General features: G+C 37.4%; 1 protein-coding gene across 3 annotated transcripts in view; it reads right to left on the bottom strand.

Annotated features, from left to right (window-relative positions):
- Positions 1 to 26,790, bottom strand: part of EFEMP1 (EGF-like fibulin extracellular matrix protein 1) — a 70,416-nt gene that overhangs the window by 7,061 nt on the left and 36,565 nt on the right. For all 3 annotated transcript variants that reach the window (XM_055399613.1, XM_055399615.2, XM_055399614.2), the window contains exons 5-10: positions 12,750 to 12,872; positions 8,768 to 8,887; positions 7,704 to 7,823; positions 6,360 to 6,479; positions 1,928 to 2,051; positions 1,653 to 1,848 (exon numbers count right to left, since the gene is read on the bottom strand). In XM_055399613.1, coding sequence (XP_055255588.1) covers positions 1,653 to 1,848; positions 1,928 to 2,051; positions 6,360 to 6,479; positions 7,704 to 7,823; positions 8,768 to 8,887; positions 12,750 to 12,872 — 803 coding nt within the window. The remainder of the gene's footprint in view (positions 1 to 1,652; positions 1,849 to 1,927; positions 2,052 to 6,359; positions 6,480 to 7,703; positions 7,824 to 8,767; positions 8,888 to 12,749; positions 12,873 to 26,790) is intronic.

Raw genomic sequence — 26,790 nt, 5'->3', positions numbered from 1 at the left:
CATATGCGGGTCAGGAAGCAACAGTTAGAACTGGACATGGAACAACAGACTGGTTCCAAATAGGAAAAGGAGTACATCAAGGCTGTATATTGTCACCCTGCTTATTTAACTTAAATGCAGAGTACATCATGAGGAATGCTGGGCTGGAGGAAGCACAAGCTGGAATCAAGATTGCTGGGAGAAATATCAAGAACCTCAGATACGCAGATGACACCACCCTTATGGCAGAAAGTGAAGAGGAACTAAAAAGCCTCTTGATGAAAGTGAAAGAGGAGAGTGAAAAAGTTGGCTTGAAGTTCAACATTCAGAAAACAAAGATCATGGCATCTGGTCCCATCACTTCATGGGAAATAGATGGGGAAACAGTGGAAACAGTGTCAGACTTTATTTTTGGGGGCTCCAAAATCATTGCAAATGCTGACTGCAGCCATGAAATTAAAAGATGCTTACTCCTTGGAAGGAAAGTTATGACCAACCTAGATAGTATATTAAAAAGCAGAGACATGACTTTGCCAACAAAGGTCCGTCTAGCCAAGGCTATGGTTTTCCCAGTGGTCATGTATGGATGTGAGAGTTGGACTGTGAAGAAAGCTGACCGCCGAAGAATTGATGCTTTTGAACTGTGGTGCTGGAGAAGACTCTTGAGAGTCCCTTGGACTGCAAGGAGATCCAACCAGTCCATTCTAAAGGAGATCAATCCTGGGTGTTCATTGGAAGGACTGATGCTAAAGCTGAAACTCCAATACGTTGGCCACCTCATGCGACCAGCTGACTCACTGGAAAAGACCCTGATGCTGGGAGGAATTGGGGGCGGGAGGAGATGGGGACGGCGGAGAATGAGATGGCTGGATGGCATCACCGACTGGATGGACATGAGTTTGAGTGAACTCCGGGAGTTGGTGATGGACAGGGAGGCCTGGCATGCTGTGATTCATGGGGTTGCAGAGAGTTGACCCAGTTTAAAGGAAGAGAGTCAGGGACATGAGGAAACAAAGATAACACAGGGGACACTGTGAAGAGAGAAATGGCAGAATTCAGAGAAAGATTTCATATAGGCAATGAAAGAAAAGGAAAACATAAAGGTGACCTCACATTGCCTTACTGGAAATTTGCAAGAATGGTACAACTTATTGGTTGTATACATGGTACAAGGGTGGGAGGTTGGGGTCACTTCTCAGATATTTCTGGGTCTTAGTTTTGGTGCAAATGTAAATAATCTTGTGAATGTAACAATAAGGAATCCAGGGTTTTTGAAAAATTTCTGTAGGAATTAGTTTTTCTATGTACAATTAAATAGATATCACTGATTTCTAGTATCTATTTAGTGCGTGTGAGTGTGTGTGCAGGCAGGCTTGTATTTTGGTGGTCACATATAACTCTGTTAGAGTCTATAATATTTATCTGAGTGACTTTAGAGAAGCTATTTCATCTCCCTGGGTTTCACTTTTCTGTAAAATATGGAGATAAATATTAATCTTACCAAGTATCAATATTACCAAGAGGATTATGAGATAATGCATACAGGAAGGCCTTATACAATGCCTGCACATAAAAACTCTTTAAATGTTAGCTTTCTTTCCAAGTGAATTATTATCAAACAACAACAACCTTGAACCATTCTCAACAGCTAAGGCTGCCCTCAGAATACTTACTCTTAGGTAGAACTCTCCATTTTCATTTCCAGATTTAATCCGAAAAGTGTTGATAGTGTTGGCATAAATGGTTGTGGCCTGTATTTGGAAGATGTCTGATGGTACAGACCTATCAGATCGAATGCTCATGTATTTGTAGACGATGGATTGCGGAAGTTCTCGGCACATTGCGTTTGAGACTGGGCAAACACATCGGCTGCAGAGAGAAAAGTATTCACTGTTAGGCTTGGTAAAATGAGAAGACTCTCAGTTTCAAAAGTTCTGGTTTTTCTTACTTCTCTGATGTTAGAACATAGGGATCTTGACAAGGATTTCGTGGGTAACAACGGAAGCCGCCATGATAATTCCAACACATTTCATCTTCCCGACATTCATTTGTGGTCTCACACTCATTTATATCTGTAGAGATGCAGAGTCAAAGAGTTTACTGATATAAGTAAATTGCCTAAGTGGCATGCCACTTTGCCACCAGAAGGAGGTATATGAGAATCTGGACTGTTTAATTTGATTTTAGACCTAAAACTTGGTGGGACCTGAATTCATTGCATTTAATTCAGAACAGATGTAGTGAAACCATTCTCGACAGATTAATATGTGTCATTTCATTGTATTTTATCAAGCATCTATTATTCATCTGTTGAATTCAAAGCCAAATGTTAGGCCATTGACTTTGCTTAAATAAAAGTGAAAGACGCCATGCCACTTCTTGGGGGATTAGGTAAGGCTGAAGGAAGGAGAAGCCCTCTCAACTTGGCCTAGAAAAGGTGGTGGCTAGATAGGATTTTTATCTTGGAGGTGGGGAGGGCCTTCCAGGGTGAGAAAGCAGCAAACAAAAACTCTGGAGATGGAAGTTTATTGTCAGGCTCAGGAGCCTGAAGAGAGGGAAAAGCTAGAATGTGGTTTCAGTAAGTTGTAGCATGCTGCTGGATAGTTGGTGCTCTGGGAGTGGGTTAAAGTGTCCTTAAGGAGCTGTTTACAGGAAAAGAAATGAAGCTATGAAGCATTCCAGCACGTGAAAGGGAAAGTCGCTAGGTCCTGTCTGATTCTTTGCAACCCCATGGACTTTACAATCCACAGAATTCTCCAGGCCAGAATACTGGAGTAGGTAGCCGTTCCCTTCTCCAGGGGATCTCCCCAACTCAGGGATTGAACCCAGCTCTCCGACATTGTGGGCAGATTCCTTACCAGCTGAGCCACCAGGGAAGCCCCAAGAATACTGGAGTGGGTAGCCTGTCCCTTCTCCAGAAGATCTTCCCAAACCGGAAATCGAACCGGGGTCTCCTGCATTGCAGGCAGATTCTTTATCAGCTGAACTACCAGGGAAGCCCATAGAATGTGGCTATTTAAAGATCATGGGGAAGAAGAGGAATTAAGGAAGGGGCTGTCAGCAGTGAGAAGCAACCCAGGAAAACGCAGTTCAAGGAGGTCAGAATAGGAGAGAGTCTCAGGAAGGATGGTTGTGGAAAGGTCAGGCTAGACAAAGACTGAGTGTAGACTTGAGAATCAAGGGTTCCTAGATGACATCTGAGAGAACAGTTTCTCCAGAGAACCATTACATTTACAGCAATGACAAAAATTATATTAATATGCACATCCTTATGTGTGCCTCCCTTTACATTTGAATAGTGATAAGATTGTATCCAATATAAGTCTTTTCTGAATCATTCCTTCCACACAATCAGATATTTTCATTCGTTAATTTACTTATTTCATAAATAATTTACTGAATTCTTGTTAACAAGGCAGTCATGGCCTAGTTGCTGGGATGTGATCTCTTTCTTCTCTCTGAATTCTTATATCTCATTTTTCCTCTTTTGGGGCCTTTATTCGTTTCTGCTTTGCATTATTGAAATCTGCATGTTTGTTTCAATCCTTCTATTAGTTTGTAAACTCCTGGAGGGTAAGCACCATTGTGCACATATTTTTATCCCTTAATCACATAGCATGAATGCATTGGAGGCACCTGGATTTTAGCAAATATTAAACTGAATGTGAGAGCTGGACTATAAAGAAAGCTGAGCACTGAAGAATTGATGCTTTTGAGCTGTGGTGTTGGAGAAGACTCTTGAGAGTCCCTTGGACTTCAAGGAGATCCAACCAGTCCATCCTAAAGGAGATCAGTCCTGGGTTTTCACTGGAAGGACTGATGTTGAAGCTCAAACTCCAATATTTTGGCTACCTAATGGGAAGAGCTGACTCATTTGAAAAGACCCTGATGCTGGGAAAGATTGAGGGCGGGAGGAGAAGGGGACGACAGAGGATGAGATGGTTGAATGGCATCACCGACTCAATGGACATGAGTTTGGGTAAACTCAGGGAGTTGGTGATGGACAGGGAGGCCTGGCACGCTGCAGTTCATGGGGTTGCAAAGAGTCGGACACGACTGAGCGACTGAACTGACTGACTGAAAATGAACTAAGCTGCTCTTCACACAACATGTGGAGATAGTGAGAAAGATATCTCTATTTGGCATGAAGGAAAAACAAATAAAGGTTAAGTGGCTGACCCAAGTGTATACAGATAGTGACAGGCATCTTTCCACCACAAGGTACTGCATCCTCTAAATGAGAATAATTCCATTCTTTGTCTTTGGAAAAAAATTTTTTTTCTTTTAGCTTCCAAACTGGCAAGAGCTATCTGGAACCTAAGAGGAGACTGGAAAAGCCATGCAGTTTCCAAGAGTCAGTTACAAAAAGTATCTTCTTTTGGACTGGCTATGGCTAAAGAAAGAACTTAGATTCCTCATAAGAAATCACGGCTGACTTGTCCTTTCAATATTTTTCACTTTTTTGAAAAATAAAGATGCTGTTTAGCTACAGGACTGGTTTGTTATATGGAGTTCAAAAGCGGCAAAAGGAAATTTTATTTAATAATTTTATTTATTACTTCCAGTAATTTACAGCCTAGCATAATCAGCTCCTTAATCATTTTGGAGGGTTTTTCAGAAATGATTAATAGTATAAAATATTTCGTGAGTGTCTGTGCATCTGAGTATTCTCTCTCTGTTTCTCTTCCTCACCACTGTCCCTTTACCCTCCCCACACCAACCAGCACATACACAGAGAGTTTTCATTTTTGCAAGACTGTGGAAATGAGAACAGTTATTTCATCCTCCAAATACACTTTGTAGGGGAAGGTGAGAATCGAAACTCTTTTGGTATTAATTTAACCTGTGGACTATTGGGAAGGGATGCTTTCAGTGGGGTAAACCAATTGTTTTATACCTTAAAAGAATGGTCTCTTTCACAAAAAATGTTTTAGTTTAACAAATATTCTTCAAGATATAACACTGATGAATCCCTTATTTGCAATTCCACTGCATTTCACCTTTCATCATAACAGATATAAATGTTTCCATAAAGTAGGCAGGTAACTGAATGTTAACTTGTTTCTGTCTTTTGCTGGGTATCAAGTCCATTTATGATTAGAAAAACACATAGATATTTGTTTGAAGGGCTCCAGGGAAATTGGTTAAGATAACCCTCTGGCTAACATTTTCCTGCATGTAATATTCATGTTAAAAGTCTCAATTAGAGTTCAGAAAATAAAACCTTTGGAATGCAATGTTTTTCCACAGTTAACATTACAGTCTCTAGTAACCTTGAAAGGGGTAGAAAGATGTTACTTGTGTAATGAACTACATTCTGATTATGCTCATGTTTTGTGGTTAGATTCTAGTTGAATAATCACATGCATGCTATCAGGTAATAGATGTTCCTGTGAGTTAATATTTCCCTGCAAAATCATGAAGCAAACTCAGAATCCTGTCTCCTTTCCTAGATATTTTCTTAACAAAATTTTACTGTCCTTCTAGAAAAAATTTACTACTAGTCATTTATATTGCTAGGTAAATTTCATAAAAACATTTTCTAGGCTTTATAATTTATAGTTTTTATGTGTATTATTCCATTTTATTCCCTCAGCTCCCTTTGCCAAACAGGAAGGTTCAGGCTCAGAGAAGTCTGATAATTTGTTAAAATTGTATAGATAGAATGTCACATAGCTGGGTCTTCAACAGATTTTATTTCTTCAAATTCAGTCATTTTTTTCATTTATTTATATAAACGTGTTTACACCAATTTTCCCAGGATTTTCAATCTTTCAGAGAAATTCTGAAATCATCCTATGTAGGGAGCTGTGTCTTTTCTACCTATATGTCACTATGAAGATCACCTAAATATTTATTTTAAAACTGGATCGAAAGACATTAGCTATTTTTGGATTAATAGTTTTTTTTTTTAACTGAAGAATTCAGGTACATTTTAATACACATGATGCTGATTTTGTCAACACTTATTACCATCCAGTTTATAATCCTAGTGTTTTAGAGAACTGAGATCTTTTTGAGGTATACCTAACCACACATTAAGCTTATGTTCCATACTGAAATTCATGGCGAAGTATTTTAATAATTGAATCATTTTTGGTGGATGTTTAGAGGATGTATATTATAGGAATTATATAGGCTATTTAGAAAGCATATTAATATTTTATTAAAATTATTTCTATTTTAAGAAAAAATTATTACTTTAAATTTCAAAGAAAGATAACACTGAATATCCTCTTTATGAGTTGTGCATGTCTCATGATCAACAGGGGAAAAAAGAGCTCAAATTGTAAAAAATGAGAGTCTGTGGTAGAGATTGCAATACTTCCTCCCTGCTTTTCTTGGTTAAAACTTAACAGGTCTGAAAACAATAAACTTACCCTGACATGTTCTACCTCTCACCACTTGGTATCCTTGGGGGCACATACATGAGAATTTCCCAGGTTCATTGACACACTGATATTGACACAGGTAGCTCGAGGTTCTGCATTCATCAATGTCTGTTGAACCAGACAAAAGCAACAAAATAGAGTTGAACGCTTACTTGTTATTATTTTGGTAACTTTTTTTTAAAACAATCTCTGGAACAGAAATGCAATACTTTATAAGAGGCTCAAATGCAAGTTCTAACAATATCAGCTTATTTCTCATGGAACTTCACAGAGCAGAGAATTTTCTTACCATCAGTTTTACTCAATTACTGCTGACACTTTGGCAAATCCTGGAACTAACCATGCTAGCTGAGCAGACTGAAAGAAGTGGTTTGTGGTTGATGATCCTTGTGTTGTGCTTGGCAGACCTACCCTTGATGCAGATTCATATTTGCCTTCTCAGAAATTGGGTGGCTCTGCTTCCAAGTTCATCTGAGTTTTGAACTCCAAGTTCCATCCCTGTGCTAGCTTCTAGAGGTTGATGCCCTGGCAGAAGGCTTTGCATTTCTCAATGGTGCTGTTCTTATAGTTTGCTCAGAAGGGCAGAGGCAGCCATCCAGAGCCAGCTCCTTTTGGTTTTGAGTGCAGTGGCATGATGGGAAGCCTCTCTGTGTACGGTATGATCTTTGTGGCCCCAAGTAAAGCTGGGACAGTTTGTGAGGAAGCCAAGAGCGTGAAGTGTCAATGGTATCACCCTCAGGATGTCTTAGGCCATTTGAAGTACACAGTGGAGCGAGCATGTGCAGTGGACTCTGATGGTGATCCCTCTAGTTAAATGGCCCTAGTTAAATGGCCCTCTTCTTGATCATGTGGAGAGTGAAACGAAGGCACCTTAAGAAATGTGCCCCAAGCACGCAGTGGCAGGGATGCCTAGGGGCCAGATATTTTGGTTTCTATTCTAATGTTCCTGACATGCAATCGCTACTTTTGAACTTAAATATGCCACTGCTGCAGCTGCTGCTAAGTCGCTTCAGTCGTGTCCGACTCTGTGCGACCCCATAGACGGCAGCCCACCCCCTAGGAGGTGCCAATTCTGCTGGCCCATCACACTTGAGAAACAAGACATTAGAGTACCCTTGCTAATTATCAGACCCAGCCTACATCTAGTATTTCAATTATTTTTTCTCCTTTCTTTTGATAACATACTAAAAAGACAGTGTTATAAGTGAACTAAGTTAACTGGATTTTAGAACATAATAAATATTTTCTTTCTTAAACAGGTATATACTTGGATAAAGCAACAGCAAAGACAGGAACTGTGCTATTACTACCAATATTTGGATAATATTTTACCTTCACAGTTGAGCCTGTCACTGCTTAGCTCATATCCTTGATTGCACTGACAGATGAATGAACCAAGAATGTTGTAGCATTGCTGAGCACACTGATTGCTGGCATCACATTCATTTATATCTGAAAGGCAAGGTCATACACACTTATATATTTATGTCTTTAAACATAGCCTTGCTCTTTTGTACCTATGTCATCTGATGATAAGTGAGTAATTCCCTAGTTGGATTCTTTGCCTTGCAGAAGCTCACTGGAGAACATCCATTCAGGTCTCATATTTATTGGAACAACTTCAAACATCTGTCATGTACTTCTTTTAGAAATACCAGAGTATTTTTTTCCCTGGGAATGATGGTTAGTTTGGTGTTTGATGAATCTTTCCAAAAGAATTTAATGATTCTAATAAATATACATTCCAATGTCTATTTTCTTTTATTGTTCAAATGCAAAATGCCAAGTCTATAAATAATTGATATAAGACACATACTGATACGGTCTCTCACCATGCTGTAGTGAAGATTTATTTGTGCTATTTATTACTTTTAAATGGGTCCTGTTAAATTCCATTACAATTATAACATAAGCCTTTGAGACCCATACAGAGTTTTGCAATGCTCTAAGGCTCTGAAAATATTGTGAAAAGGCATTTTTCCTGCACTAGATTTTTTCCATGTCATGCCAATCTTAAAATTGTGTGCCGTGACATTGCATTCTGAAAGGGCAGAAGAAGCATGCAAAAATCAGATGCACTCTCAGCAGAAAGTTTATGTATCTGAACTTGTAGTAACCCCTTTGGCACCTTCAGGGTTCGTATCACACACTGTTGACCAACTGGTCTGTGTATATCAACTGATCTATAGTTAAAACCTGTTTTGATACTGTCACAGAGGAGAACTAAAACCAAAGTTAAAATTTTTTCCTGTTTACATCTTGATGTGTTTTTAAAAACCAGATTGCTTATTGTCTTTTCAGCTTTATGTGGGGAAGTTGATGGAAACCATGAATATAGAAAACTGGAGATACTGCTAGGATGACAGAAATTGGTTGGCTGTTTCCAGAAGACTTACCTACACAGGTATAGTTGTTTGCTGCCAACTGAAACCCAGGATTGCACTGGCAATAAAATGATCCTGGTGTGTTCACACATCTTTGGTGGCAATATGGAGGGATGGCGCATTCGTCTATATCTGGGTTATTAAGCACAGACGCAAAGAGAACCAAATTACTGACTATCCAAATTACTATTATTGATCTGTTTAATCTCAAGTTCTCAGCAGAGCATTATCTAGGAAACCTGGAGACCTCATTTTAAAAGTAATTATTTTTCTTTTTAAAAAATTAGTGTATCTGTGCTTTAAATATACTTTTGTGTGCCCTCTGTAGCTAAATGAGACATTAAGAACAAAGACTTCATAAACCTGGCTGGATGGGTTGAGATTTAAAGAAGGAAAAGTAATTAAGACTATTTCACATATAAGTGAGAATGTCAGGCTGGGACTATAAAAGCTTATTTATAATTAAAGAAGTAGAAAAGAACCATGGAAGATTGAGATATAATATAAAACTAAGAAAGGAGGCTGTTGTTCAGCTGGTGACCTTGGTGAAGTCACTTAAATGTCCAGTAGTTCATTTTTTCTTCCATATAATGTAGACAGTAATGCTTGTAATGTGTAGCTTATGAAGTTTCTGTGAGAATCAAGTGAAAGAATGCTGTGGAAGGAATGGGATACTAAACAAGTTACTTTTTGAGAGTGCCCTTCTGACACACTGATCAAGGATAGAATTAATATTTTAGAGCATAATAAAATTTCATTAATTTACAACTGTACACTCAAATATGGCATGTGTAATTTAAAATAATAATTATATAACTATCAATGCAATGATACTATCTTATTGGAAAAATGAAAATGAAACATAACTTTATGCTGAACTCTTCTGGTATTTTAATAATTACAAGTGTGGGAGGCTGTGTGCTCAAGTAGGTAGTGTACCACGAGGTAATGTGAGTTTAAGTCTTTATTCCAGCATTTACTAGCTTGGTCTTAACCTCTCATTGCTTCCATTTCCTCTTTTGTGAGTAATAATACAACAATGTGGTAGGGTTGTTGGGAGGATAACATGAGATGATGTAGGTGAACTTCCTTGCACAAAATAGGTAAAAACAAATGGAAGCTATTATGAATAAGCTACAAATATATGTGATTTAACTTGAATATTAAATAAACAATTAAAATGTTCACATAGCTTCCCTCCTAATTTATTTAGCTGTCTGATCAGATGTCATGTCAGGGAGGCCATTTCTGTCCATCCATATAAAATAACTTCTGCTTCATCTACCCCTAATCCTGCTTTATATTTCTTTGTAGCCAGTGACACTCCCTGCCATTGTGTTATGTGTTCATTTGCTTCTTGTCTGTCTTCCTCACTATAATCCATGGCAAATAAGATCCGTTTTCTCCCCTTGAGGTAGAGATAAAGTATTTTTTGTCTGTTGTGTGCTTAATACCTAGAATAGGGTCTGGCACGGCAGGTGCTCAATAAACATTAGTTGAATGAATGGAAAGTTCATACTAACTAAGAGCAGCTGTGGCACAGTTCTTCCTGGTACCTAGTATCATAGCCAGATGACAATATCAATAGCTAAGTTATGTAATTGGTACTTTGTAATAGCTCCATGAGGGCCGTGATTCTGTAAAATCTGTTTGTTTACCACAGTGGTCCAGCACCTAGCACACAGTGAGCCCTCAATAAATATTTGATGAATAAGTGGTGTATGTCTTTTCAACAAGTAAACATTCGTTGAACCTTTGTTATTTGTTAGCACTGTGACTGGCAATGTAGGTTTACACTGCTCAACATATGATGATAATCATATGTATATTCTACTCCATCTTTTATGGAAAACAGGCATGAAAACAAATTATTGTGTGTAATTATAAGATCAAAAATAGAAAAGTGTACAAGAGATAGAGGGAGCACCACACCACTCAAAGTGTGACTTGCTGGCCACTGCTGGTCTATTTGGACCAGTCCACAATGAATAAGTATAGAAATTGGGAGCATGTGTTTCAGAATAGCAATTTGTTGTTACTGCAACATTCTTATTGTACTCTACAGAAGTATTGATCTATAACAGGCTAAAAATTTACAAAAAGAATCCATCAAAGTTTGAGAATTACTGGCATAGAAGAGGGAATGACTGTGTTTGGGGAGATCATGGAACACTTCCCAGAGGAAGTGACCCTGACCTGGAATTTAAGATTTGAATAGGAGTTTGTCAGAAGTACATGTCTCTGGTACTGAAAGCACAGAGGTAGCAAAGTGTGACACTGTGTGATGTGTTGGGGAACTATAACTCGTGGGACAAAGCTAAAGTGTAATTGTTTTGGCAGGAGAAGGGTGTTGTTACAACAGAGTTGGGCGACGATAAGATGGGGAAGACCTTATATGCTGTTGAGGAATGCAGTGTTGATTCTGGGGGTGAGGGGTACATCAGGGAAGTCACATGATTAGATCTGAATTTAAGGACATCTCCTACCGTATCATAAAGAGCTCTAACCATATGTTCCATTTGCTTTGATTCTTCCCATAGTAGGCTGGGTTTGTTCTTTTTCTATACTTATTATACCCTAAGTTGTTTATTTTCCTGACTAATACAGCGGGCAAAACTTTGGTGCCTATGAATTTTTCTGAACAGTTTTCTCCTAAATCACAGCTTCAGTCACTGCAAATTCCTGGTCCTTCATCAGAGACTGGTCACTAGCCCCAGCACCTAGCAGAGCCCCATGGCAGAGAGAGCAGGGTCAGGGCCTATGAGAGCTCAGAGTGGACACCCTGACACCAACAGCTCACATTCACTGGTGAAAAGTGAATGTGGTGTTGCCTGCCCCCAGAGATTTTTATCCTCTGTTCCTAAGAGAAAATAAGGACTCTTCACTGATCTAATGGCACGAGGAAGTATGTAAGTCAGTGGACAAAGGGAGTTGATTACAGAGTTTCATCCTAGTGCTGGGCCTCAAGATTGCACCTAGAACACTTTAGTTGACTTCTTATTTGCCAGCCTCCCATATTGTGTTCTTCCAGTCATTCAAAATGCATGCATTGAGCATCTACTTGGCTGGCAGACTTCCGGGACTGGGGAGATAACAATGACACAAACCATACCTGGCCCCTGCCCTCAGAGAGCTCAAATAGAGCTCTCAAGGAGGGCTCATGTGTTGCGGTTCTAGTACTGGAGCCACTTGTAACATAAAGAATGTTTAGTACAAGTCTGTTAACAACTATTCAATCCAGGACCAGGCACCATTCTAAGCATTCCTGCACATGAGCTCTTGAGATAGGGGCTGGTTTTATTTCCACAGTACAAAGAAAAGAAGTGAGACACAGAGGATTTAAGTAACTCAAAGTGAGTGAGGGATGGAGCTGGGATTTGAACCTTACTATTCGCTTTATAGAGCTTCCCAGGTGACTCAGTGGTAAAGAATCCACATGCCAATAAAGGAGATGCAAGAGATGCAGGTTCCATCCCTGGGTAGGGAAGATACCCTGGAGTAGGAAATGGCAACCCGCTCCAATATCCCTGCTTGGAAAATTCCATGGACAGAGGAGCCTGGTGGGCTACAGTCCATGGGGCCACAAAAAGTTGGACATGACTGAGTGACTGAGCACACACACAACACACATTTGCTCTGTAAGCTATATGTTACACTAAAACCTAGTGAATGAAGCCCATAGCCTCAGTATTTTAGAGCTAGAACACCAAATAACTAATTTAAATGATTTTCCTCTTTGCTTTTGTGGTCTCACTCATACCCTAAATTTCTGCTTTTGCTTAGTCTAAGATGTAACTGACACTTTGATATCCAGAATATGCTTAACCTATAAAGTTGTTTTTTTCTTGTTAATATGGAAAATGGGTTGGTAGTCAAAGAAAGAATAGGCATTATCATTCTGCAAATAAAGATGAGTGCTTTGATTTGAAGGCCTGAGGGTTAAACAATTAAGATGCTCCAGACAGGACTTGGCTCACTGCACTGTTGTACTTACCTACACACTGCTCTCCTCGCTTCTGATACCCGGGAGGGCATTGACAGGCGAAGGAACCTCGTAAATTGATGCACACTTGATCGGCTCTACAGTTGTGTGTCCCTGCAGTGCATTCATCTATGTCTGATAAAGACATGCAGCACAGAAAGAGTTTGAGTCGACTGTGGAGATGCTGGTATTTTCTCCATCTATTTTGCCATACTTTTCTTAAAGAAACCAAGTTTTCACTCTATTCTTAAAACATTACTCCATAATACTGTTTTATTGGAAATGCTTAAAATGATAAATTATTTTAAATGTTCAGAAAGTAATTTCATAGATGCCACTGTATATCACTTATTAATAGATTTAACAAACGCTAACATTCTGCCATGCACGCTTCAGTTCACTTTGTTTTGTTAAGAAATGAAACATTGAGGTGTAACCAAAGCTTTACTCCATTCTCATCCCTTTATTTACCCACCTACGACCATCCTGGTAGGTGTGAATCCTTCCTTGAGATTTTTTTTTAATACTTTCATTGAACATATATGCACCTGTTAGCATATATGGTATTGTTTTGGGTGTTTTAAAATGTTAAATTATATGATACTTGCTTTTCCACCCAATATATCACATTTGAAATAATTTCTAGTGACCAATCTCTAAAAATGTGCCTAATACCTAGGTAAAAATCAAGCTTTAATATTATGCATTGCTTGTTGCTGTTTTTTTTTTTTTGTGGTAAACTTTAGCATAACATGGATGAATAAACTTTTCATTGCAGATTTCAAAATAAAAGGGATTAAATTTAATCATATTCCTCCAAGAGAGACAGTCTGGTGTAGTTTAAAATACATATTTTACCAAAGCATTTCACGTCCTGGAATAATTTACTAAATGTACCTTAAAGCATAGGTAGATTTAGTTCTAGAAAAGTAAAAAAATGTTCAGTTTGAGATCAACATGTATATGCATGGCAGAGTCCCTTCACTGTTTATCTGAAACTACCACAACATTATTAATCGGCTCTACCCCAATACAAAATAAAAGGTTTAAAATCTGGGGAAAAATATGATGTGGATTTGTGTGTGTGCACTCATATTGGAATATTTATAAGTGAAATTTAGTTCTGCCTTCTCCATTTCACCTTTGCATTCATTTAAATCTCTCATATTTATGAGGTTAAATAGCACAGATGAAAAGATTATGAAATTTTGTCATTCTTCAATAACTGAAGACCCTAAGCTTCATTTAAAAATATCTAAAATTTGTAGTTCCTAGATGACAAATTTTGCATAAAAACTGAGAGAGGTTTTGGGGTGTCTGAATCATCACTGTGGTAGACCCATGGAGGTGCTTTGGAGGAAATAGTGGGCCAAAAATCAGTACTGAAAATGAACCATCAGTAATTAGAATTTATTCCTAAATCCTGCTTTCCCTTTAAGAGGCTCAGAGAGTTGCCCCGGGTGTGCTGCCTTTCATCTTCCTTTATTTTCAAGCATAATTGCTGCACTTACACTACCCAGTATATTAATGTAGGAAGCTCATGTTATAAGAGAGTTATCCTCAGATAACGGCTTTAGTTAGCTGGGTGTGGAAAAGACAAGAGGGATTCTTTCCAAGAGAAAGAGGGAGGGGAGATAAAGAATCCCCGAGGGGTGCCTGGCTGTTTATTGGATAATAACCTATAAAAGCATCTACTTACATAATTCTTATTATCCAGGTTTAAAGTTCTGGCAAAATTTTTGTTATTATTTTTATGTCTGTTTTGAAAATTTTTATTACTATTTTCAAATCAGTGATTACAACTCTGTCCTTTCTAGGTACTATGCAAAGGTACAACAATCTTTCTTTGAAATTATCTGCTTTTTTTGGTGTGTCTTTTATTATTTTCTCATATGCACTTGATGAAAACATGTCTACTGGGGTTTCTTCAGAGGTTTATGACTCGCTAATACAGAAATGACAGCAGAATTCCTCTTGTTTTATGTCAAGAACATTTGCCAGCATTTGCAGTGATAACAGCCCTGAGAGATACAGCAATGTGAGATTCAGATGTGGCAAGTTTCCTCAGTACATGCTGGCAGAAGATCAAGGGCTTGGGTTGGCTGCTGCATTTTCTAAAGGAGGTCTCACCAGTGACTGGCTTTTTTTTCTGAGACATCCCTTTGCAAACTGCCTCCACCCCATTGCATTCCTGATGTGATTTCCTTCCTATTCTTTTTTTTTTGTCCTTCAGTTCTCTTTGATAAATAGGCTAACATTTCCAGTGGAATTAATATATCATTAAATAGGTTTCATACATAAAAGTCGTGCTCCCTGGACCAGTTCCTTTTTAAGAGCCAGGTTTGTTTACCTTCTAAGAAGGATAATTTAATAAAAGTATTAGGTGAATTAAAGTAATTTAATAATAATAAAAAAACCCCAAAAGCAAATAAAATGCCACCATCTCTGCTGCCACTATATTCCTTTCTCTGTCAATAACAAACAAAACTGAAACAGGATTTACCCCACCTAGGATTGACTGGTGATATTTTTAATATACTTTCTACTTACCTGGATTCACTTTTAGTTTTAATTCTTTCAGATGGGAAAACTCCCTGAAATTCAATAAAACACAATTGCATGAAATTCCCTTCAAGAAATTATTCCAAAGGAGTTGAATGGATGCTTCATCTTATACCTTGAGCTGCATCTGCTAGTAAATGAACAGACTGCATTTTCATTTATGGCTTCTCTGACTCGAGTTTAGAATATTTATCTCCTTTCCTCTTTGCAAGTTATGTAATGCTGAAGGATGTGTAGGTAGACCAGATTTCTCTGATCTTCAATAAGACCATAAATTTGTTGGTTTATTTAAATAACACGGTTTTATTGATTTGAAAGTTGTTCTTTGAGATCCTGTTATTGTTTATTCACACATCTATACAAAATTAGGCAAAAATAATCTTACATTGTTAAACTAATTGTGCTTATTTTTTCTACTTGTATGCATCTAAAATATACGACTATGCTAGAAACTCAAAGCAGAATATCCATCTCTGTGCAGATGCACCAGCAGACCTGGCTTTTCTAGGTATGTTTATAAAAGTCCTCTGTGGTGGGAATACCTTACGAGCAAAAGCAATTCTTTATTCATAAGGGAAACTACTCAGGTCAGCCACAGTTTCCCTGATAATCTAGGAAACAGTACTCTGGGGAGAGGAGTTTTTGTGTTGTTTTTAAACTATTTGTAAGTTATCTTTGACAGTTCAGCTCACTAGGTTCTTTAGGTAGACAGCATGTTTCTTGGGCCTTGAAACCAAGTTCTTTGAGGACACGGTCTACGTATTACTTTTTTTCTGTATTCCTAGAACCTTACAGAGTACATGAAACATGATGGGTTTTCAAAACATAATTGTTCAATAAACGGATGATTGAATCAAGGTTGTTTCTTAACAAGGGATGCCTATAGTTGAAAGAAAGTAGGGTCAGTGTTTTATCTCACAGAACTAAACATTTACAAGACAGAGTAACAGGTAAAATGTAAGAAACACAGCAAAATGTCAGAAAATGGAAATGGCTATAAAGCAACGGAGTAGAGAAATACAGAAGCAAGGAAGAAAAAGGCAGCATCAGAGGTGGAAGACTGGCCCAAGGAGAATTTTGAGCTGCATTTTGAAAAAGGTAAGGTATGTGGATTGGCAGAAATAGGAGGCTAGGGGTTTTACTCGTGGCTCAGTGGTAAAGAATCTGCCTGCCAATGTGGGAGACATGGTTTCGGTCCCTGGTCAGGGGAAGATCTCACATGCCATGGAGCAGCTAAGCCCATGTGCCACAACTACTGAGCCTGTGCTCTAGAGCCCAGAAGCTGCAAACTACTGAAGCCCACACGCCCTGAAGCCTGTGCTCCACAACAAAAGAAGCCACTGCAATGAGAAGCCCACACACTGCAGCTAGAGAGAAGCCTGTGCTGCAATGAAGATCCAGCACAGCCAAAAATAAACAACACATGTGAAAAAAATTTAAAAAGGAAAAGAAATAGGAGGCTATTTCTAGGCAGAAGGGAGATCACATTAGAAAATGCTGATAAGATAGAAGTGGTTTGCACAAGAAGAATGGCAGACAGCTGGAGTCAGCATGGCTGGAGGTACTGTGTATGGAGTTTGCTGCAGTGCCCGATTAAAGGCACTCATAAAATGCCATTCAAGTCATGAGCAAAATTCAAGGCCTTAAAGGTGTGATTGGGCTTCCCAGGTGGTAGAGTGGTAAAGAATCCATCTGCCAATGCAGGAGATGCGAGAGACGTGGGTTCGATCCCTGGCTTGGGAAGATATCCTGGAGGAGGAAATGCAACCCACTCCAGTATTCTTGCCTGGAAAATCCCATGAACAGAGGAGCCTGGCGGCCTACACTCCATGGGGGGTTGCAAAGAGTTGGACACAACTGAGCATGGCACGAAGCACAGAGCAAAGGTGTAATTAGAGTTTAGATTGAACACCACAGGAAGCAGCTCTGAACTATGTAGACACAGCCTAATGTAAACATTACAAAAGTACAAAATAATAGAATGTGCTTCCTAAAATATCACGACACATAAATCAACTCACATTTCATCATTCTAATGTATTAAGAATAGCTAATGGCAATATTTGGTGATTCCCTCATTTTTCAAAAATGTGCCCACACTCTCCCTTCTAGTGATTTATACTATTGTAAGTCCCTCTCTTGCTGACTTTGGCATCATCACTGCGTTAAATAATCCAGCTGATCTTCGCTCAGCTCTCACTCCTAGCCTCTTTATCGCACTGATCCCCAGTCTATGGAACTGCATATTTGGTTTTCTCTCAGAGTTAGTAGAGGCAACTGTGTCCACATCTCTGTGGTGTCCATTAAGTCCCTGCTTAGGCCCTCATGCTCTATGTTTTTGGCTACTGCCCTTCAGTATGACTCATATTTCCCAAACCCCTGACTCATGCTGCTTTCTCTCTCTTATGCAACATTTTAATCTTTGCAATGTTCTTTCCATAATTTGATAACTTACCACAACATGGAGTTACTTCAGTGTGTTTTCATGGGCAAAGATTTTGTGTACCTTAAATGCTCTATATTACCACTTATACTTTTCTTGTGCTGCTTTACGTTAAGGGAATAATTTAGAACTACTTTGGAATAAGCCACCATTCACCATATGTTGTATTTGATGAGAAAGCACTGAAATAGAAATAAGGGGACTGAAATTATTTTTATTCTGTCACTACCTCTGTGATCTAGGGTCATGACATCAATTCCTTTTCTGTTTGTCTGTAAAATGGACTGTCTGTCCTTGATATGCACAGATTTTTAAAAGTTCAGAAATTTCAAAATACATCTTTTTAATTCCAGATCATAAATCCTTAGAGTAAAATAACCAGATCTTTACTAGTTCTGAGTGGGCCATTGTAAATATTATTTGATAGCAAAGAAAAGGTAATAATTAAATTCAAGTTGCTGCTATTTCTTGATCTTTTTGGATCTAAAACCTTATTATGTCTTCCCCAACAATACTAATTTAATCTCATAAATGGAATGAAGTAGGAGAAAAAGGTCAAGACTCATATTTGCTGTAAGGAGGAGTTACTTCACTCCTGGCTGCTTTCTTCCCTCCCTCTCGCCCCCTTTCCTTCTTTTCTATTTTTTTCTTTCTTTTTTTTCTATAGTGACAGGATAATAAATTAGTTCCCAGCAAAGTACACTTTCCACTTAACCTATGAAACTTTTTGAAGAAAAGAGATTCATTGGGTGAAGATCTTATAGTTATTTTGGATATTAATCTTATTTTCAATACAATCCTGGAAGGTAGCATCTATTTCAGCAAGTGCTGAGGCATTGCTATTTTATTGCTGTTTCATCCATTAATGGCTATTGATAGTGATAGCCTGAGTAATCAAGGCATTATATTATGTTGACTGAGATCTGATTAAGGATAAGATGTATAATATTTTATATGACTTCATATGAAAATTTGTTAAAATTCTAAAATTAACTGGTGTAAAAATAGGTAAATATTTAATAGTATTTAAACATCTATTATTTGTTTAGGAAATAAGACCTACAAGCCTCTGATTTCATCCTAATAACAATCCTGTAGAATAATGGTCTCATTATCCACAATTTTTGGATGAGGCAGGAGGATACCACTGAAATGTAGGTTGGTAAGTGACCTGCTCAAGGTAACAAAGAACAGAGAAATCTCGGAGTCAAAAAAGACTTCTCTTTTGCTTCTGTAATTTAGGTCTCCAGAAAGGCTTATTTCTTAAGAGTTCTGGATAGTAGAAGTTCTCTGTATATATATACATATAATATATATATATATATATATATTTCTAATATATCTTATATAAATATATAATTTTTCTTAGAATTAAAGAGAGGGCTGTTAATCATTAGGGCATTGATTCCTCCTTTGCATCTTTCTGCTCCATCAGAGTAACATTCATAGCTCTCCAAGTCTTCTGTTTCCCTCCCCAGTCCTTAGCCAATTATCAACAATTTTTGTCAAAGACTTTCTATTTCCCTTGCTGCTTCTTTAATAGTACTGGAATCAGATTTATCTGGGACAGATGCCCAGTTCTAGTTAGCTTTTCACCCTTCTGAAATTATCAGCTAGAATTCACCCAAGCTAAGCAGTTCTAGTGGGGAAAATAAATACTGACATTGAGTAACAAAAGAGGACTGTCTTTGTTGATGGCCAGCAGTAGATTTATAGTTCTAGATTCTTATCTGTTCTGGCAAGACAGATTGTTAATAGTTTGGTGTGCTTTAAATGATAAACAAAAATATCACCTAAATCAAGAAATATCAGCTTCCCAGATAGTTCATTTGTTCATTTTAGAAGAGTAGTCAATCAACTATACTGGAAGTCCTTGGTATTGCACTGCATTCGAACAGAACCTTGAAATGTGCTATTACCATGTGGAAAAGTCATGGTACATGTACTTGGAGTTGCCTTGTAAACCCCGATAGTGGATCTGCACTACAAATGACCTTCTCTCACCTTGTTTCCTCTGTCTAGAGGTGTTCATTTGCAAGATGTTGGATGAGATTAGACACGAGGTTCATGTATAACCTCATGAAGTCATATCTAACATTCATGAATGTGGGGGAGAAAATCAACTGGTAAACATGAATGATCAACTTATAACTCACCTCTACTACAAACAAACCAAATGGACCAATCAAGCCAAAACAAGACAGCAAGCAAAAACTCAAAGACCTTAATCCTCATTCTTCAGCTCTTTTTGCACACTGTCAAAGTGAAGCTTATTGCTTTCAGAATCTTAAGGGAAATACATTTTCTACTGATAAATGGTTGTTAATTGTCAGGAGTGTTCTCTGGAATCTCTGTGAATATGTCACATCCAGGTAAACTCTCTTTTTTCTTCTTAATCTTAATAATACATTAAAAATATTTGAGAAAAGATGACCTTAGTATTTGAATGATATTACAATCAATCATTATTCTATAATCAATCATTAATATAGTGGAGGTAAAATTTATTTTGAAACAAGCAGCACCGTCAGTCTTTGTTCTAGGGTGGCTCAGTACCAGGAATAAAGGATTCTGTATGAAAGTTCAAGCCCATCCCATACATGTCAAGGACCTACTTCATACTGAATGGCCTTCAGAGGAGTTGTGATCCCATCTTATTAGGGGATGCCTTTGCATTGACTGAGAAGGGAATGGCAACCCACTCCAGTATTCTTCCTTGGAGAATTCCATGGACAGAGGCGCTTGATGGGCGACATCCATGGGGTCACAAAGAGTTGGACATGACTGAGAGATTTTCACCTCACTTGCACTTATATTTCAATTGTGTTTTCTGGTGCCCCACTACTTCATCTTGCCCCCTCCCACCTCCCTCCTATTTCTAGCTCCAGATCATACCACTGGAGAGTGATGAACTGAATGGAGACTGAGTACATTTGAAGGAGTCCACCATGCCTTCCCTGAACACTGTGATTTGACTCCTGGTCCCAATCCTTGAGGCCTTAACAGCCAGATTAGTCAGCCTCTCTAGCCCAAGGCACACACATTCCTGGCTTACTCCTTCAGCCCAGTCACCACTTGAGGTCATATAAGCCGCTGGCTATGGCAATGCCAATTATAACAAGCATGGCTTGAGGACCTCCTAATTGTATGAGACCAATTACATTATACTTGTTGTTCATTTAACAATAAACAGCTTTTGTGCCCACTAAATTGAGGCATACTACTAAATTTGCTGAATGTAACTTGGCAATACTTCTCCAAATCATTAACTGCCTAAGACTTTGAAAATAAAGTATATCTTTGTGCCTCTTGCCTTCAGAGCATGTTCCGTTCTTGTGTATACTTTCCTACCCATTTCATTACACTGCACTTATGATACTTCTGCATAATGTTTCCCCATATGCCTGAATGACCTTACAGTTTTCTGAATTCCAAATGGATAGGTAGGATGAAGTGAGTGAGGTGTGTGACACCAAATTTGTACTAAATTTCCTTTTCTTTTTCACTCAAAATTTAAGCACAATGAAAAGCAATGAAAGGATAAACATGTGTGTAAATCATAATGAATACTGACTTAATAAAACAATAATAGTAAGGTCTTTCGTGATTTATAAAAAATTAGAATTAAAATACATGGGAATAAAGTGCATATGCTGGCAGGAATATAAATGGAGTTTAAGTATTTTAAAGTTCTGTTGTAGTCTTGGAAGAGGTAAAACTAATAAATAAAACCAATTTATTCTGGACTTTGATAAGTCAAGGGTACATGTTAAAGTATTCCCCAGGGAAAGCATGAAAGGACTAGTAAAAGAGTATAAAACTCAAATCTAATACAAAGGAGAATGGAATAATACAAAATAGTCCATCATTTTAGTTCAAAAGCAAAAAAGAAAGTGAAGAAAAACAAACCATAATATGCAGAATGGAAAAAAAAGGCAAATAGTAAAATGTTAGCTTAAACCTAAACTTATCAATAGCTACATTAAAGGTAAGTGAATTAAATGCTCTTATGAAAACCAAAAGTTGTCAGGTTGATTACAAAACAAAACCCAAATATGCTGTTTCAAGAGAAATGATTTAAATGTAAGGACACAGGTAGATTAAAGAAAAAAGATGGAAAATATACTATGTAAACACTAACCAAAAGAAAGTTGGCTCTTCAGTATTAATATCAGACAAAGTTGACTTTAAGGAAAAAAGATTAGAAAGGATAAAAAATAATACTGTGTAATGATAAAAGTTTAGTTCACCAGAAAAATGTAGAAATTCTAAATTTAACTGCATTTAATCACATAGCCTCAATATAGATAAAGCAAACATGAATCAAACTAAAGGGCAAATGGATATATACAGTAAAATATTTTAACAATCTCTCCCAGTAACTGAAAGAATAAACACACATTTGCAAAAATGAATAGAAAATATGAGTAACATGGTTAAAAACTTTGAACTGACATATATAGAACACTGTACAGAATATATAACCTTTTCAAATATTGACAAAGCATTAATGGAAAATAACTATATGCTGGTCTTAAGTTTAAATAAACTTCAAAATTGCAATATACACTCTAACTGCAAGGCAAGTAAGATAGAACAGCAACAGTAATAATGACAAAACTAGAAAAATCACTCTCTTTTGGAAAAGAAGACCTACACTTCAAAAGAGCTCATGATTTAAAGAAGATAACAAAATTGAAATTTAAGACTATTTCAAGCTAAGTGAAAATGAAAATGTTAAATATCAAATCCTGAGGGGGGCGGAAATGCCAGCCTTTAAGGACTATAGCCCCTCCTCTTCTTACATCATCCTAATCTTCCCCCCACACTGTACCCAGTTTACAAAATGAGATTTGTATCTGAGCTAGTCTGCTGTGAGAGTGACTTGAGGATTCTGAAGGGCTGCTTAAAGAAGAAGGAAAAGATCTTGACCATGTCTTTGCAAAGAGCAGAACTAGAATAAACAGGTAGAAATCCGAGGAAGGCTGATTTTGGTTCAGTGAAAGAAAAAAAATGTTGTGGTCATTGAACATTTTAAGATATTAAGAGATAACGAGGTTCCTATCACTGGAAATATGCAACTGGTGTAACTTTAATCCCAGCAGTGTGTGTGTATATGTGTGGAGGGGGCAGGGGTCGGATTTGACCAGTTATCTCTGTTTAAAGATGGTGTTAAGGTACTGTGTGCAAATATTAACAGTTTCTGAATCTGGATGGTAGGTGATCAATGTTCATTGTATCATACATTCAAGTTTGAAAATTTTGATAAAAAACACTGAAAAATAGGTGCTGCATCTACCCCAGTGTAGAAAGTTGTGAGGATTCAGTAAGATTGAATATCTATATTTTCTCTCTTTGACATATGGTGTACATACATATATCTTTGTATATACACAATGTATATTGTGATGTTTACTTTTATACTTTTATAATTTTTCCTCTAACATCTGACAAACTTATTCTATGACAAAATATAACAAGGAAAGATCTCAAGTGTTTTATTTTTCATTCTTTCTTCCTTTAGGAAGTAGTTAAGAAATCCTAGACTTGTTATTATACTAATATATATGTTATAGTTGTACTATACTATATAATATACTATATATATAGTATATATAGTTTACTAACAAATACTAACAAAATATATACAGTATACTAACAAATTCCTTGTTAGTTTTAAGAATTTTTCAGGAAGGAAGACTCTGTAGGCTTTATCATATTAAGGCAGAAGATTATTCAGTGTTCAAAATGTTAAATACAAGCAACTATCAGCTTGTGCCCAAGTGTTTCATGTGCCATCATACCAAGTAAGATTTGACTTTTTGGTTTTGTTTCAAACTGATACTATAGTTACCATTTCCTCCAAGTTATTCATGAATTATCATGAATACTTGAATTTAATTTGCTGATAAATTGTGTTTGACCTACATAAACTATGGGATATCCCCTTACCCAGTGTTAAAACACTTTTAGTGATGTGAAGCAATAGCATTCAAATAACTCCTGATTATTAATTCAAAGAGTATCCAAAGGCAATAGGGAAAATACTGTTCCCTAAAACTATGACCTGGTGAGTTTTGATGCTAAAGATTTCTCAAGCAAGCATATAAATAATCTTTGGACTTTTTAAATGAGTTTGGGGTATTTTACCCTCCATTTCCATTAGAAGCAAAAATACTATGTATTCTCTGAAATTTCTTTCAGTTTTAAAAATCTGAAATTAAAGTTCACTTTGTTGAATTCCTGAATGCTGTTGTAAAACGGATTCATTTTCCAGCTCTTATCGCTTCCACCCTTTCTAACACAAAATACTGGATCCTGGAAAACCTGAAAAAACATGCTCTTGCTTCTTGAGAGCCATGACTGTTTCTTCGTCCCTTGTTTTTCATTTTCCCCTCCTCCTAATCTGTAGAATCAAAGGAGGATTTAAAATGGACTCATCTTTCTGAACAGGATTAAATGGCTCTGTTAGCAGAGAGGGATGCATAGAAAGTTCTCTTCAATGCTTAGGCAGTACTGTGTACCTGTAAAGTTACATACCTGCCCAGAATTTAGAGAAGCTTAATGCTTGATTGCCAGCTTAAACTCTGAAAAAAATTCTTGTGGGGAAACATGCCCTGTACACGGTTTCTGTCTGTAGACTACAAAGGGAGGTGGACCTGTGCCAGTTATGTGTTAAAGGTAGATGCCAAACTTAGTCTTTAAGAGAATTTCTTGGCATGAATAAACACAGATGAAAAAAAAGTCTATGTTCTTAGATCTGTTATATACACTTAAAATGGTTACCGCATGGAGCACATCCATTTTAGAAGAAGAATGGAAAAACTGAGTAATTCATATTGTTAATTTTAAAATTAGCCTAGAATTATTTCTCCCTAGAAATATAACAATTTGTTTATGGAAACCTTTAAATAAAAACCTTTGACTTCAGGCACATATATGGTCAATGTGGATGACTATGAAGCTGCCAGATAGGTCCCCTATCAATGACCTGCAATTACAGAACTTTTTCCATGGCTTTTGGAATTTGAATAGCCATACTATTTTCTCACTACATAGTATTTTTAAGTTTTAAATTATTTTACTTGAGGTTGTTTCTTTCTTTAATTTCTTGTGCTAGATTTTGGTCTAGCCTTATTATACCAAGAATTAAGAGTTTATGGGAGGACTCAATCTTTTTAGAAAGTCTTTGAACCACAGAATAAATTTTTTCCCTGTGCACCTCCCTGACAGAAAGATATGAAATATGATTGAGACAGAAGAGTGGTCAAATCCAAGCGACACCATATTTTTGGTATGTGTCAGGGGAGAGTCATTTAACTTTTCCAAGTCTCACTGCCATGTCTGTCAAGTAGGGATAATATGCATTTCATAAGGTTCTTGTGAGGATGGACTGAAGTAATACACATCCCAAATGGCACTTCATTTACCTAAGGGCTCAATAAATTGTATTTAACACTGTGAGGTTTTTATACGTTGTTGTACATCAGGATGGTACTTCTGTTACAGACAAGTGGAAGGAAGCAAGAAAACTGCAGATGTCCTAGTATATAATTACACATCCTATCTTGGTTTCCTTGCTCAGTGTCATATTTTGAATGTGGTGGTCATGACTGAAATCCACTTAAGAGGAACAACCATAGCATCGGATGACTTCCCTTCCTTTGGCATATTCCAGATGCATGGATGCAAGAATAGGCAAAATCACCCTTTCTTTCTTAAAGTTATTTCTCATTAGGGAAATTGCAAATATTCACACAAATGTGATCTGGCAAAACAGAAAGAGTCTACATCATTTGCATTTCATATTTTGAGATATGAAAGGACAGTTGGTGGCAATAGGACCATCAACAGAAATGGAGTATTAATATCTATGAAGTATTAATGTTTATTAATGTTTAGCAAACATAGCTTTAATTGGCGCTCTAATTAGAACCTACGTGTAATTCTGAGAGATTTGAAAAGACTGTGAAAAATACAAATTTCAGAAGCAATTTTTATTATTATATTTGCGGGAGACCTGGGTTTGATCCCTGGGTTAGGAAGATCCCCTGGAGGAGGGCATGGCAACCCACTCCAGTATCCTTGCCTGGAGAATCCCCATGGACAGAGGAGCCTGGCAGGATACAGTCCATGGGGTTGCAAAAAGTCAGACGTAACTGAATGACTAAGCATAGCACATGTCAAGGATATGGTCATCATTTCTCAACGTGTTGATGAAATTATAAATCAGAACTAGAGAACAGATGGGGAATATTTTCAAACATATGGGAAAAGCTACATGTAAAGTCATTTCTGGGTGTTTGTTCATTAGGGACAAGGCTCAGCATCACATTCTAAGATGAAATCATCAGGTGCTTAACTTCTCAAATGAGGAAATCTGGGGAATCTCCACAAGACATAATGGTGATCCATATCATTTGTAGTTAATGAAACATCCATTCAATCATATCATACAGGAATGTTTGATCTGGAGCCAATTTTTGTTTGTTAAAAGTTATGCTATTAATAAAGCAAAAAAACATGGCATATGAGAAAAATAAACTTGGGAAAATTAATTTTGGTTCATTTGGATACCAAATGACCTCCAAATGCTTTCATTATATCCATATATAAATTATATAGGTGCATATGATAAATTCTTATTCTCATATTAAAAGTAAAACATAGAAAATTAATAGGAAAAATTAAAGAATTTAAAGCCTGAGGAAAAACACTATGCTTATGGTGACAGTGTGACAAATCAGCAAGTGACAAGGGTGACTTCCTTCTCTGTTGTCTTATTATCCCACCTTGTCCCATCCTGCAGTTCTGACTCTTTCTTCCTATTTCAGTGTTCGATCTTGCATTTCAGTTCAGTTCAGTTGCTCAGTCGTGTCCAACTCTTTGTGCCCCTACAGAAGGCAGCATGCTAGGCTTCCTGGTTCCTCACCAACTCCCGGAGCCTGCTCAAACTCATGGCCACTGAGTTGGTGATGCCATACAACCTCATCCTCTGTCATCCCCTTCTCCTCCTGCCTTCAATCTTTCCCAGCATCAAGGTCTTTT

This window comes from Moschus berezovskii, chromosome 11 (genome assembly GCF_049115385.1).
Source record: "Moschus berezovskii isolate FMDL1 chromosome 11, NW_MosBer_1.0, whole genome shotgun sequence".
Taxonomy (NCBI): Eukaryota; Metazoa; Chordata; class Mammalia; order Artiodactyla; family Moschidae; genus Moschus; species Moschus berezovskii.
This window is presented reverse-complemented; position numbering and strand designations above follow the sequence as displayed.